Here is a 13,729-nt window from a genome sequence, read left to right on the forward strand (position 1 = left end):
CTCCTGCATTTACCAGAAAGAAGGTTTTATTCATTTATTTATTTATGTTCCCAACTTTTATTGTCATTACTCTGTCACAAGTACAGAGCAACGAAAATAACTCTGCATTTAACCCATCCCCTTGGGGAGCAGTGGGCTGCCATTGTGCGGGGAGCAGTGTGGGGTTAAGGGTCTTTGCTCAGAGAGCTCGAGAGGCAGTCTGTGGAAGTGGGGCTCGAACTCAGAACCTCAGGATTCCAAGCTCTATGCCCTAACCATTAGGCCGCCACTCCCCAGTTTTAGTTGCTTAGAAAGGGTTCTGATTGGGAAAAACTAAACGGTAGTAGTAGTGATGTAGAACCTTTTAGGTGGGCACTAAAATAAAGGTAGGAATGTATAATGGGGGATACGTAACATTTATTAAGTACTGGTTCATCTACCTTAGTTCAAATTTCATTCTTGATTTTAAAAGACTGGAAAATAATTTAGATTTTAATTGACTCAGCGGTTCTTGTATTTCTGGAGATGGAAAGAGACATTAATAAGTTTATCAAAGAATTTTTAAGAATGTTTAACCAGTAAAGGAGGAATGTTTTTTTAGTGTTTATATTCAAGGTATCACAACTGGCACCATTCATTGTTTTTTAGTTTGAACCAAGCAGCCTGGCTGCAGCTGCTTCTGGCTGCAGTTTATTTACGATTCATTCAACTTTTTCATAGTTTCTGTTGGCAAGCTGTGATTTTAAACCATATCTGCTTTAAAATAATCTGATTAGAATGCTGTATTGTTTGGTTTTGCTTTATTCACATTTTGGAGCAGCTCAGAGCATGAGGACACAATATATGTCAATTACCTTGATATTAGCTCAAACAACCTCATGAAATGGACCAGGTAGAGAAAAATGTTTCAGGAAATTGAGAAAAAGATGAACAAAAAAGACGTGAGGTTAAAGCAAACCTTAAGCCTATAGTTTTGCTTTTTTTCCTTCTTAGTATTGTCATACAGTAATCTCCAGCTAAATTTGTGTGGCTATCTTTCAAAGGTTAACAAGGTAATGTTTAGAGAATAGGCTTGTTTTACTACTCCATCTTAAAAGTTTTGCCTTGTGTTTTCAGACTAAAACCATTTTTACTTTTTTAGTTAATTCATTGATTTAGACAAGCTATTCTGTTTCCTCCAAATGTGTTTGTTCTTTTAAAATATTCATGATGAACATTTTATCTGCGGTAAAACTAACAACGTTAAAGTAACATCTGTGTTAAATTTCTCACTTGGAATTAAAAAGAGGTGGCAGAGCCTCCCCATGACTCTAAAAAACAAAATGTTTGTCGTTGCCACCATTCAGAATAATATTCATTCTTGGGCTGTAATTTGGTTTGGTTTATGACACGGGTCCCTAATGGAGAATTCTCTCTGGGCGATGCCGGGTTTAGATTAAACATCCATTGAAGTGGAAAGAGGGAGAAATGAGATACAGTGCCGATGATCAGTTAATATTAGGCTCGCATCTCTCATAATCTTTGCATTTTCTATTGATGCTGGAAGACAAACTAGTGTTTAATTACTTCTAAAAAGTTTTAATCAAACCTCTCACTTGGCATTCTCTCATGTTTTTATTATTTTTGTGGCCCCAGTTGAGAATTTGGAGAATTCTGCTTATGGTTTCCCATGTTTATTTGATTGCAGGTAAGATGCGCGGCTGTGTTTGCTCTGGGAACGTTTGTAGGGAACTCTGCAGAGAGGACGGATCACTCCACCACCATCGACCACAATGTGGCCATGATGCTGGCTCAGCTGATCAACGATGGCAGCCCTGTGGTCCGCAAGGTCTCTTTCACACAATCGTACTTCACAAACAAAATACAGGTTTCATACCAGCAAGCATTTAAGGCAGAAGTCCAGGCTTTTTTTGTTTTTCTTTTAAATATCCTGCTGCAGCAAACACAGTTAAAGCCGCATAAGCTCTTTAAACCTTCCAACAGTGTTGATGCCCTTTATTCTATCACATCTGGGAATAAATAATGATGTCTTTATTACTGTTGCTGTAATGCTCCTCCTCATTTGCTTGTTTGAAGAACACCATGATGGTGGCTCATTTTAGGGTGCTACTATCCCTCTGTTACGCTGTTTTATATTTCATATCTTGGTTCCGCTTTTTTTAAAACCACCCTAAAATCTGTAGAAGTGTCAGACCAAATGAATATTGATAAACAGCATATGGAGGTTCAGGCCTTTGGTTGTTTCCAGTGTGCCCCACTATGAGGTACAGAAGCCTAAGAATCAAGCTCAGAGTAATAAGCCATTTCACACAGATGAATGATTTTGACGAATATTGTATTTTCCAGGCTATAAAGGGCCCAAATGTCAAAAAATGCCTGTAGAATGAATACCCAAATTAAATCTGGCCTCTCTCTAAGGATAACACTTTGAATAGTTTTAATCTGAACTGTCAAACTAATTTAACTGTCATGTTTGTAGTTTTTTAATTTGGAACACATGAATTGTAATTGACTTCCCTCATAGTGTTTTAGTCTGTTTTATTATCTAACTGTACATGCAGGGCGGATGGTATGGATGTTTTCTTGCTGTTTTCCAGGAGCTGGTAGTAGCTCTGAGTCACTTGGTGGTCCAGTATGAGAGCAACTTCTGCACAGTTGCCCTGCAGTTCATAGAAGAAGAGAAGAATTATGCTGTACCATCACCAGCTAACACCTCAGGTATGGGGCGTTTTAAAAGTGCAGATCCTTTTTGAAAACATGCCAAATCAAACCCGTGATCTGACTGCTTTTTGTCGCATGGAGCATTTAGGATCCAGTTCATGCAAAGGAAAATCTTTTTTTTTATGCAACAATGGTTAATTATTTTTATATTTGGAATTCTGTGAGGATAATTCCAGTTCCACCAAGACTAATAATTTTGGTGACGTTCAGACCTGGAGGCTGAGAACGCTTTGCAAATCTGTCCCCCATTTATCCGTCACAGGTTTTAGATTAAATTTAAGGAGGAGTTCAAAGGATCTAAGGCTGGAGTTAAGCTTCTCTGCACAGGCAGGTGTGTAATGTGTTTCAGGGGTAAGTTTCTGTGGAAAATTAAGTAGCTTTTTTGGCTCTTAATTCACTTCTACATCCTTAACCTAACAAAAAAGGGGAGTAAATCAAAAGGTTGCACTTCTGTGGCACTGACACATTTCTGGGTGCTGAAATTAAAGAAATAATTCTTCTTTTTTTTCCTGAGTAAAATAATTTTTCAAAATTTTCACGATTGTCTCCAAATCAAGCAGAGGGTTTTGTCTTTAAGGTTAGATCAGTATATCTGTTGACTATTTTTTTTTTTTTTTTTTTTCCAACGATCAGAACCAGGCAACATGACTCCAGTAAGGGACAGCCCGGCCATCCCTCGTCTTCGGTCCGTTAATTCCTACACCAACATCCGAGCAGTAACCACCGCTCGCAACCTGAACAAAAGCCTCCAGAACCTGAATCTCAACGAAGAAGGTATGACGGAGACAGATGGATGCTCAGACCTTGATTAAGATTCAGCTTCATTGAGGAGGAACAAATTGGCTAAAGCGTATTTGATAAGATTAATTTCTAATGTTTTGGAGTCCCCTCTTTAATTTATCAGCCACCTTTATGCAGCAATGACTTAGAGGGACCCTAATATAGCTATATCTGCAGTCCAAAGCTTCAATCTGTCCCAGTCAGTTCCCTGTATCCAAAAGGTGCAGAGAAATTGACACCTGTAGTTAAATTACCCCTGAAAATGGATTGTTGTCGTTTAAATTCAGATTTTAACATATTAATTGCTCCAGTACCTTCCTTCCCATAACCTCTCCACCCTCCAAATTATCTATAATTGCTAATGTTCAGAATTTACTGCATTTACATTGGTTTGATTCTTAGTTTTCCATGATGCTTTTCCATTCGTTTCATTATTGTTTTCTATATGTGATTTCTTGATTAAGTTCAGCTGGTTTCATTCACCTCTATCATAGATATATTTATATTTTACATGGTTCCTGGGTTTGAGGGAAATATTTTACATTCTCCTTCATGACTGTTATTAACAACCCTCTATAAAATTTGATTTGATAAATAAAGCAATAAGAAAACAGCTCCAGCTTCATGTGCTGATTCTGATTGTTGTAAAGTACTGTGAGCTGTCCATGGTGCTGAAGGGCAAAAAAACATTTCTCTAAGTTGTTAAGTTATTTTTTTGTTTGTTTTGTTGTTATTTTTTCTTTGCTGCAGATGTATTCATCCAAAATTAAACATTTTGTTCTCAATGTTTAGATTTAATCAATTGTTGGATTATATTAGAAAACTAACAATTTTTTTCAGTTTAAGAAATATATCTTTTAGTCATGTAGTATTTTGTATCAGTTTTGATTTTTGAAGGTGAGCATTGACACTGGATTGAGTATCCATTCAAAATGCAACAAGTTTGAAACCAACTGAAATATTTAGCTGAAGTTCTGTGTTTGCTTCTCTCTGCTTCTGAACAAGCGTTAAAAGAGCCAACATCTCCTGCTTAAGGCCTCCAGGCCACTTTCGACCCACAATATATTATTGTTTATCCCACTGCATGCAGCTATCATGTCTTCCATAATTCATTGCTGCACAACGAGTTAACATAGATCTTTGATTGAACTTATAGACAGGAAATTATGAATATAGTTTGTAGCCCATTTGCTTTTGACATGAAACCAAGATGGAGTTTTTACAACTTCAGGTCTACAGCCCCCGTTTTTCTTTTTTACTTTTTTTTTTGTTAGGAACAGTTTAGGTGTCCTATTGAAAGAAACACTCTCCTGATATTAGTCTTATGAATAAACATGTGACATGTAGTTCTGTTTTGACAGCTTATGTTCATGGTTGAATTTAATGTTCATAAAGACAAAAGTATAATTAAAGATATTCAGTGCAGTTTGTTGTCCTGTTGTTAACATTTATTACATAACATACTATCTATGAAGTGTAACTATAGAACAACAATATTATATAGGTGGCACCCATCTTCAATATCATGCTCTCTTATATTTGCTTTTCTTTTTTTCCATTCAAAAAGATAGAAACGGATTGTAAATAAAGAACAAATTGCCATAGTTGTATAAGAGGTATTTATCAGTCATATTTATCATCAACCCATGTTGTGGTTCTTGAATTAATTCACGGGTCTCTTTTAGAAATAATGATGCCCAAAAGAAACTATTAATTTCTCAAAGTAAGGTGACCTTTTACAATAAGCAGGAAAAAATGTTTCCTTATTGCACTTTTTCTATCTGGACTGTCTGCAACACTGCTTTGCTGACCCTGATCCCTCTGTTCTTTACCCTAATGTAATACATCAACAGTTAACGTCTAGATTTAACTATTAATATTAATTTTCTATTTTTTCTAACCTTTTCCTATCAATAATTCAGTTATATGTAGATATCTAAAAGCCTGCTTAAGTTGTATTTTGGCAGACTGAAAAGGTTGAAATATTTTGTTTCTTAAAATAGGTTCTGAATAAAGACAAATAATCTCAATCCCAGCCAGCTGTAGAAATGTCAGTCTAACATTTCCTCCCACAGCTTTTCAAGCACCCAGCAGCCTGCTGTCACTCCCAGCCCTCTGTGTTTCTGTCACCTCCCTGTGATTCAGGCGTCCAAAGCCAAGCACGCTCCCCTCCAATCCAGCGCTGCCAGACTGAGTAATGCCATGAGCTCTGTGCAGCGCTAAATCACCAGCGCTCGGTGAAGTGCCTAACCTACTGCTGACACCATTTCTAGTTCACATTCTCTGTGCTTGCTCCAATATGCAGGAGTGTTTATCATCAATGAGCTTAGAGCAGAGCGGCTCTTTATTCTCAACCAATCTCCATTCTCACATTTCAGCCTGTGGTTTGTTAGAAGGATACATGGCATTTGAGCCTGTATGAGTCAGAGTAATGTTTGGTGGAACTATGAGTTACAGCAGCTGATGACTCGACCTGAATGTTTAAATTAAGTTATGAGAGCCTAGCCTCAAGGTGCAACCACATTTGCTTACACATCTGAAGGTTATATGGCAGTTTATTTTTATTTGATAATTTATCCTTCAATAATTGAAGTAATAAATACCAAGGTTTTCCATTTATGTTAACTCTGTTTGAAATCCTCTTGTCTTTCCTCTTCAGGTGGCCCAGCAGCCCTCTCTCCTGGTAACCTGAGTACCAGTAGCAGCGCCAGCAGCACACTGGGAAGTCCTGACAACGATGAGTACATCCTCTCTTTTGAAACCATTGACAAGATGCGACGGGTTTCTTCGTATTCCTCCCTAAACTCCCTCATAGGTAACAACCACCTTACAGTTTTAAGGCTCCAGAGCTACAGTTCAAATTCATGCGTAACATTGTGTAAGAGGTTACATAACAGGGGCTCTGAAGAGGCTCCGTGTAGTTCAGGTAGATTGCAGCTTACAAAGAAACAAGGTTAGAAGGAAGGCTTTCTGAAGAGATAATACAGATAAAACCGGAGCTTCAAGGTGAGCGTCCCTTAAAGAAGCTTTCATATTTTCTGCTTCCAGTTTTATGTCGTTTTTTACACACCTTTACTCTCTCCCTTGATTAAGTCTTGAAAGTTTCCTTTCTTTAGATCATTTCTCACATTTTATCCCTTTTTACCTTTACTTTTCCTTTCTTTGCTTATTTTTTAGGAGTCACAGCTGTTTTCTGTGACTCAAACTCAGCTCATTTGGTGTGAAGCGAATGTTATTCCTAGTCTTTTCTTTTAGCTACAGGTGTCTGAAGTCTACATCTGGTTTTGCGCTACCCAGGAAATTTGAAAACTTTCCTTTTAAAAGAGGAAACAGGGTCTGACCCAGGGTATCATTCATAGAAGATCTGCCACAGTAGAAGAAATATTAAACGTCATGTGTAAAACATAATCTTCGCTTGTAAAGCACGTTTTGTGGCTTTCTGAATTACTTATATGTATAGATTCAATATTGCCTTTGACCTTAAAAGAATTAATGGTGTTTTTTTTAATAACTGGGACACCAAACCTTATGCTTCATTAGTAATGAATCTGCAGTGATTCAAACATGATCTAATGCCTTCATAAGAATCATTATGCTACATCTGCCCTGCTGCTGCATCTGTTATGCTGCAGTTTGGGCAGCAGCTCTCACTGGTGTTAACCTGGACGATAGCTAATCTGCAGACAGAAAATTAAAAACAATAAAGGATGAATGCACTTTGGAAGGATGGAGACCTTTGGGCCTCCCACAAGAGAATCACTGCTTCCAGATGTCGGTAAGAGTAAAAAAAAGAGCATCAGAGAGGAACATGCAGGACATTAAAGGTAAAGTTGAGGATGTTCTTTTTTCCAGGTGGATCATCAAAACAAGTGGTCTTCCTAATTGTCAATCAGTCTGGTTATATATTTATGTAAGCCCGTCCTATGTGCTCGTCCCCATTTTCACTTACCGGTGGTGAGTCTGATATAGTGGAAAAATTGCAACTCTTCTTTTGGAAAGTAAGCTTGCATGAGTGATGCAAACAGCAACTTTTAAACAGTGTGCACAAGGAGAAATGGGTTCATGCATGCTCTTGCACATGTTTAATAGCTATTTCCTCACAGGAGGGGGTACAGGGTTGTGCATGAGTATATTTGTTTTAAGTGGAGAGGGCGGGACTTTTCAAAAATTCGTGAAAATTCTCCACTATACCTTTAAGGTGCTTTTGGATCCATTTCCACTCTCTACTTCTGTCTGTTGTTTGGTGGGTTTTACCATCTGCTGAGGCAATACAGATATTTTAAGGGAAGCTTCAACTACTGAAATAACAGGGATATAAAACTGTCTTTAGTCAGTTTTCTTCCTAATTCGCTTTTGTCACTATGTACAACATTGCTGCCATAAACCGATTTGTAATTTTAACTTTAAAAGTTAAAACTGCCGCATTAATCTCAATTTCACTTACAAGCACGTTTCCTTCCAGTTCCAATCTAAAGTAATCCCTTTTTTTGTTTGTTTGTTTGGATGGCTTCATATATCAGATAATTTGATTTACTCTGTTCTGTTTTTACAGCTTTTAGCTAAATCTGCTCTGTAAATCTATTTAAAGTCATAGCAAAACTCTCCAAAAAATGTTCAGGTTCTTTTTTATTTCCTTCAGGAAGGTAATGAATCTACCAACCAAAGCTTGAAAATCTAACCTCAGTCTGTCATCTACTTCTGTGGAAACTGTTAGTTTATCCTCTGGGAAACATTTCACAAAAACATGAAAAGTTTGAAAATACATTTTTGATGAAAAAAAGACTGTGATTATGGTGCCACACCATTTCCTCTCCTTACAATTAAATTCCCCAAATCAAATATTTGTTGCTCATTTAAACCCTTTTCTGCTGCCATGAGGTCCCAGATAAAGCATGATGGAAGACATACTGGCCGTTCGCCCACTAAGCTCTGTGCCAGCTGCAGATGTAAACACTTCCTGCCTTCCTATGAGACAGTTTGAACCCCCACCTTGCATCGAGCTGCCTGAATACAGACTCAGCTCTTGTGTTGTGACCTGAAATCACATATCAGTTTATCAGAAGCATCACTTGTCTGTCTGATTTGTTTGTTCTTTTGTTTCTTTCTTGTTTGTTTTGAAGTTGTTCTCCTGAAACCCGCAGGGCTTCGTTCCTCCTCTCTCCTAAAAACTGAGCTAATTCATTTCCTCTTTTTGATCCCCATTTTGGCTTTATCAAATCTTTCTGAGCAAAAAAAAAAAAGTGTGTTATGATGCAGCCGCTTGGAGGAAATCGAAGTCATAAATGATGTTTGCAGCCTCGGCTTAAAATCGGGCTGCAGGAAAGCAGCAGGGCAGCAAAACTGTGTGGGAGGGCACAGTTGGCGTAAAGTGATTTATTAACTTCCCACTACTATCATTTGTACTAATCCTACCACACTGTGGAGACCACACTGCTGTTTTTATTAGGCACCATCGTGCTCAAAATTAGGCAAAGGCTCAGTTTTGTCCATTAACCTTAACGTAGGACGCAGTGCAAGAATATTGTAAATTCAGAGCTCCTATATGACAGGATAACTTCTGTTTCTCATCTCAGGGTTTTACAGATCTTGATAGGTTTGGAAAAGAGGAGTATAAAAAGGTTTACATCTCTGTCTCCTAAATGTTCTATCATCCATTGTTTCACCAATTGGCAGGTCATCTGTCTGTTTGCATATTATCCATCCATTCTTCCATCTAGCTGTGGTTTATCTGTCTGTAAATCCATCCTAGGTTTGTCCAGTCTTTCATCATTTCTGGCCACAGACCAGAAATACCAACCCTGGAATCAACCCTATAGATATTAAACAATCGGGGGGGTATTTTTCATTCCATCTAACCCTATTTTGATAAAGCATAAAACACATATATTGTCTCTGCTTAACATGCTGACACAAGTTACAGTTGTGCTGATTAAAATCTATATTTACTTAAGAGAGAATAGCTCAACTTGCAGTATAGTTTGTGTTTTCAATGTAATATAAACACTGCCTGGTCCAAAAAAAAAGGTCACTCACTCTAATACTTTGTTGGACCGCCTTTAGTTTTGATGACGGCATGCATTCGCTTTGGCATTGTTTCGATAAGCTTCTGCAATGTCAAAAGATTTATTTCCATCCAGTGTTGCATTAATTTTTCACCAAGATCTTGCATCGATGATGGTGAAGTCTGACCGCTGCGCTAAGCCCTCTCTAGCTCATCCCAAAGATTCTCAGTGGGGTTGAGGTCTGGGCTCTGTGGTGGCCAATCCATGTGTGAAAATGATGTGTCATGCTCCCTGAACCAGTCTTTCACAATTTGAGCCCGATGAATCCTGGCATTGCCATCTTGGAATATGCCTGTGCCATCAGGGAAGAAAAAGTCCATTGATGGAATAACCTGGTCATTCAGTATATTCAGGTAGTCAGTTGAGCTCATTCTTTGAGCACATACTGTTGCTGAACCTAGACCTGACCAACTGCAGCAACCCCAGATCATAACACCGCCCCCACAGGCTTGTACAGTAGGCACTAGGCATGGTGGGTGCATCACTTCACCTGCCTCTCTTCTTACCCTGATTCGCCCATCACTCTTGAACAGGGTAAATCTTGACTCATCAGACACCATGACCTTCCATTGCTCCACAGTCCAATCTTTATGCTCCCTAGCAAATTGAAGCCTTTTTTTCCAGTTAGCCTCACTGATTAGTGGTTTTCTTACGGCTACTCAGCTGTTCAGTCCCAATCCCTTGAGTTCCCTTCGCATTGTGCGTGTGGAAATGCTCTAACTTTCAGTATTAAACAAAGCCCTGAGTTCTACTGTTGTTTTTCTTCGATTTGATCTCACCACACGTTTAGGTGATCGCCGATCACGATCATTCAGGATTTTTTTCCGGCCACATATCTTCCTTGAAGATGATGGGTCCCCACTATCCTTCCAGTTTTTTATAATGCGTTGGACAGTTCTTAACCCAATTTTAGTAGTTTCTGCAATCTCTTTAGATGTTTTCTCTGCTTGATGCATGCCATTGATTTGACCCTTCTCAAACAGACTAACATCTTTTCTACGACCACGGGATGTGTCTTTCGACATGGTTGTTTAGGAAATGAGAAGCAAGTCATTGCACCAGTTGGGGTTAAATAACTTGTTGCCAGCTGAAAGATAATCGCCCATGCAGTAATTATCCAATGGGAGGCTCGTACCTATTTGCTTATTTGAAACCAGGTGGCGACTTTTTTTTGGCCAGGCAGTGTATTTTATCTGATTTGATTTAGAAGCATTTTGTAGTTAAAAAGCATAACTCACAGTGATAGAAAAACAAAGCTTTGACGCTAATCTACTAAAAACATGATTGTATTCCAGAGCATTGACTACAAAATTATTTGGCCTAGAAACAAAATGGCTGTATACTAGTGAAACACAGAGAATGCATGGTGTTTTGAACTTGTTCTCTAGTGAGAAAGAAGGGTTTGACTGACCTTTCAGTGTCATCATTGCCTTCAAATTCAATATATTACAAGTTTGCCGACATCCAGATATTGTTTTAGGTTGTGGAGAATCTAGGAGGATCATTCAGTGTTAATGTTATCATTTCATTAGGAGATGTTGAAATGTTCAGACACAGCAGGTTGCTTTAAATTGACTTTAAAATCACTGCATTCATTTGTCATGAAAGCCCAAAAGTCTTAAGAATAATCTATCTGGACTATAAAATATCACAAGAAACTCTGACTCTTTGGAGGAAAAAGGGTTATTTAAAAGCTCTAATAAAACGCATACCTACAGTTAAGAAAAAAAACTCACTCTTCTTAAATTTTTATTGTATAAAAATAATGTGTTCAAGGTTTGAAGTTATGTTAACATTATGATGATTATTGTTCTATCAGGTATTATTGTTTATTTCTTCATTACACCAGGATTTACATTCTGAAACATTTTAACTTTATTTTTCTTGACAAACCAGGGGTTTATATATGCATCTGTCTTGGTGCATTTGATATGCATTTGTTCTAAAATCGTCATACAACAGTTAGAATGTGATGCTTTTTGCATCCCCCTGTTAAATGAGCTGCGGCGATGATTTTATGCATTAAAAAACTTCCTAAGCTAATCTTTAATGTTGCACGTTTAGAGCTCCTTTGGTCCCTATGCTGTATTAACTGTAATTTGAGCCATTTGCCAGAAATTTGGAGGCAATAAAAAAAGGAGATGCAGTAGGTCATTTAGTCAGCAGTTAAAAATCTTTATGACTTCACATTTATTTCACTTTTGCTGAAATGACAAGAGCGACGGATCAGGACGAGGCACTGCTGCACTTTAATATTCACATTCATCACGACACATTCTGTCATGAGACTCTGTAGAGTTGGTGCAGTTTTAATTCGTGTGCTCTTGTAATGTAAAGCAGTTGTAATTCGCCCCCACTTTCTGTCTACTGCAGCAGCTGCTTCTACGGCTAGCTTTCGCTAATAACATTCTGTCCTTAGGCTATGGCCTAATCACCGCTTTAGCTTCCTCTCCCGCTTTCTCCAAGTTGTTTTTTTTACTTTCTCTATTCTTTGCTTTTATCAGAGCGTACTAGATTCTGAAATAAGTCGTCCTCCTAAGTCCTCGTCTTTGTTTCTCCCACCAACACACCTTCCGGCCTTCCTGGCATTGGCTCTCTTCTTGTTTCATACGCTTCAGGTTTATCTGGCAGTTTTAACCCTCTTCCTTTCTCCTTTTCCAATTATTCCTCTCTGGTGTGTTCCCTTTGAGGCGTGGGACTAGTCCTCTCTATAGATGGGTCTCAGTAACAGTGGAGGTCAGACTTCAGTCATTCAAGGTGTTCTGCATTTACATATATATAAATACCAGAAACACAAGGACAGAAACATCTTTAAGGGAGGAAATATTAAATAAATACACCAATTGAGTTAAAAAAATCTCATCAAGCTAGTAAAGAAGGCTAGCTGTTCTGAGAACTCCTCTACCACCTTTGGGGATGATTTAACAAAACAAAGCCTTCCTTAAATTAATAATGTTTTGGACAACCCTCAGCATTCTTCACATCATACTATTTTACAGCAACAGATTGTTTGCAGTAAGAGGCTTTTCCAGACCCATTGTGAGACAGAATCCTACATCATTAGCATTTGCAACTCATATTAGAGTTGAAACACCATTTAATTACCCTTTTGGATCAATAAAGTATTTTTTCATTTAATTAAATTAGAAATACGACATATTAGGGGACATCTTAAGCTACCAAGAGGCTTCAGGATAGGACAAAAAGATAGGATTAGGAAATAAATTAGCTTAAGTATGGTTAAGTCTCCCTTAAAAAGCAAGTTTCTAAGTCAATTAGGTGGTCAAGACATCAAAAAAGAAACTAGATAGATGATAAACCTGCTTTATCTTGTAAAATCTCGGATGGAAAGGCATCCATTTTCTATGGTAAAAAAATATAAACGAGGTTGATATAGCCACCTAAAGACACTTTTCCTATTGACCTATTTAAAAGCAGGCTAAGCATTTTATGTTTTAATTCAGTTAGGATTACCAAAATATCTGTTAAAAAATACAAGAACAGTGATTTTCTTTTTCTTATATTTAAATTTAAAACTTTCCTTAGTATTTAGTAAAACTGCTCTCTAATTTTTATAACCTAAGTGAAAATTTTGCATACTTCCTTAGTGGTTTACTGTAAATTTGTCCCTCTCCTCCTGTCAGACCTACCGTAACTCAGTCATGTTTGAAGGTTGGTTTTCCCTTGCACGCCTTTTCAGCTCTGCACTCAACCAGACCTTTCCAATGGGCTGTGATCAGGACTTTTTGAGTGACATGTCAAAACATTAACCTTGTTTTCCTTAAGCTGTGTAAGCAAGTAATCATGGCGCCTCGGGTTACTGTTCATTTGGGAGACCCATGTATGCCCGAGCCTTAAACTCCAAGGCTGAATCCTTCAGATGTTGCCTTAATTTTTCTTCATTATGTTCATAATGCTAAACCAAGCTCTGTTTTATCCAGATTAAAAACCCATTTGTTTACAGATACTTTTTACTGTTCTATATGGATTAATAATTAAAACCTTGTTTATTTCACTCTGTGTTAAAACTTTCCTTTACAATGCTGCTGTGATGTAAATTTTTGCTTTTTTTATTTCTTTACCATGTAAAGCACTTTGAATAAACTTGTTATTGTAAATTAGGCCCATGCATATACTTGCTATGCCTTTCCTCTTGATCCAATCTATTTTTATAAGTGCACCAGTCA

At 37.7% G+C, this 13,729-nt stretch overlaps 1 protein-coding gene across 6 annotated transcripts in view; it reads left to right on the plus strand.

The window, feature by feature from the left end:
* Positions 1-13,729, plus strand: part of rptor (regulatory associated protein of MTOR, complex 1) — a 217,232-nt gene that overhangs the window by 151,142 nt on the left and 52,361 nt on the right. For 3 of the 6 annotated variants that reach the window (XM_038278943.1, XM_038278944.1, XM_038278946.1), the window contains exons 18-22: positions 1,667-1,807; positions 2,577-2,697; positions 2,963-3,031; positions 3,334-3,474; positions 6,140-6,295. In XM_038278943.1, coding sequence (XP_038134871.1) covers positions 1,667-1,807; positions 2,577-2,697; positions 2,963-3,031; positions 3,334-3,474; positions 6,140-6,295 — 628 coding nt within the window. The remainder of the gene's footprint in view (positions 1-1,666; positions 1,808-2,576; positions 2,698-2,962; positions 3,032-3,333; positions 3,475-6,139; positions 6,296-13,729) is intronic. The other 3 variants (XM_038278945.1, XM_038278947.1, XM_038278949.1) reach the window with 1 other exon arrangement.

This window comes from Cyprinodon tularosa, unplaced genomic scaffold, assembly GCF_016077235.1.
Source record: "Cyprinodon tularosa strain WSP-4 unplaced genomic scaffold, ASM1607723v1 ctg146, whole genome shotgun sequence".
Classification (NCBI taxonomy): Eukaryota; Metazoa; Chordata; class Actinopteri; order Cyprinodontiformes; family Cyprinodontidae; genus Cyprinodon; species Cyprinodon tularosa.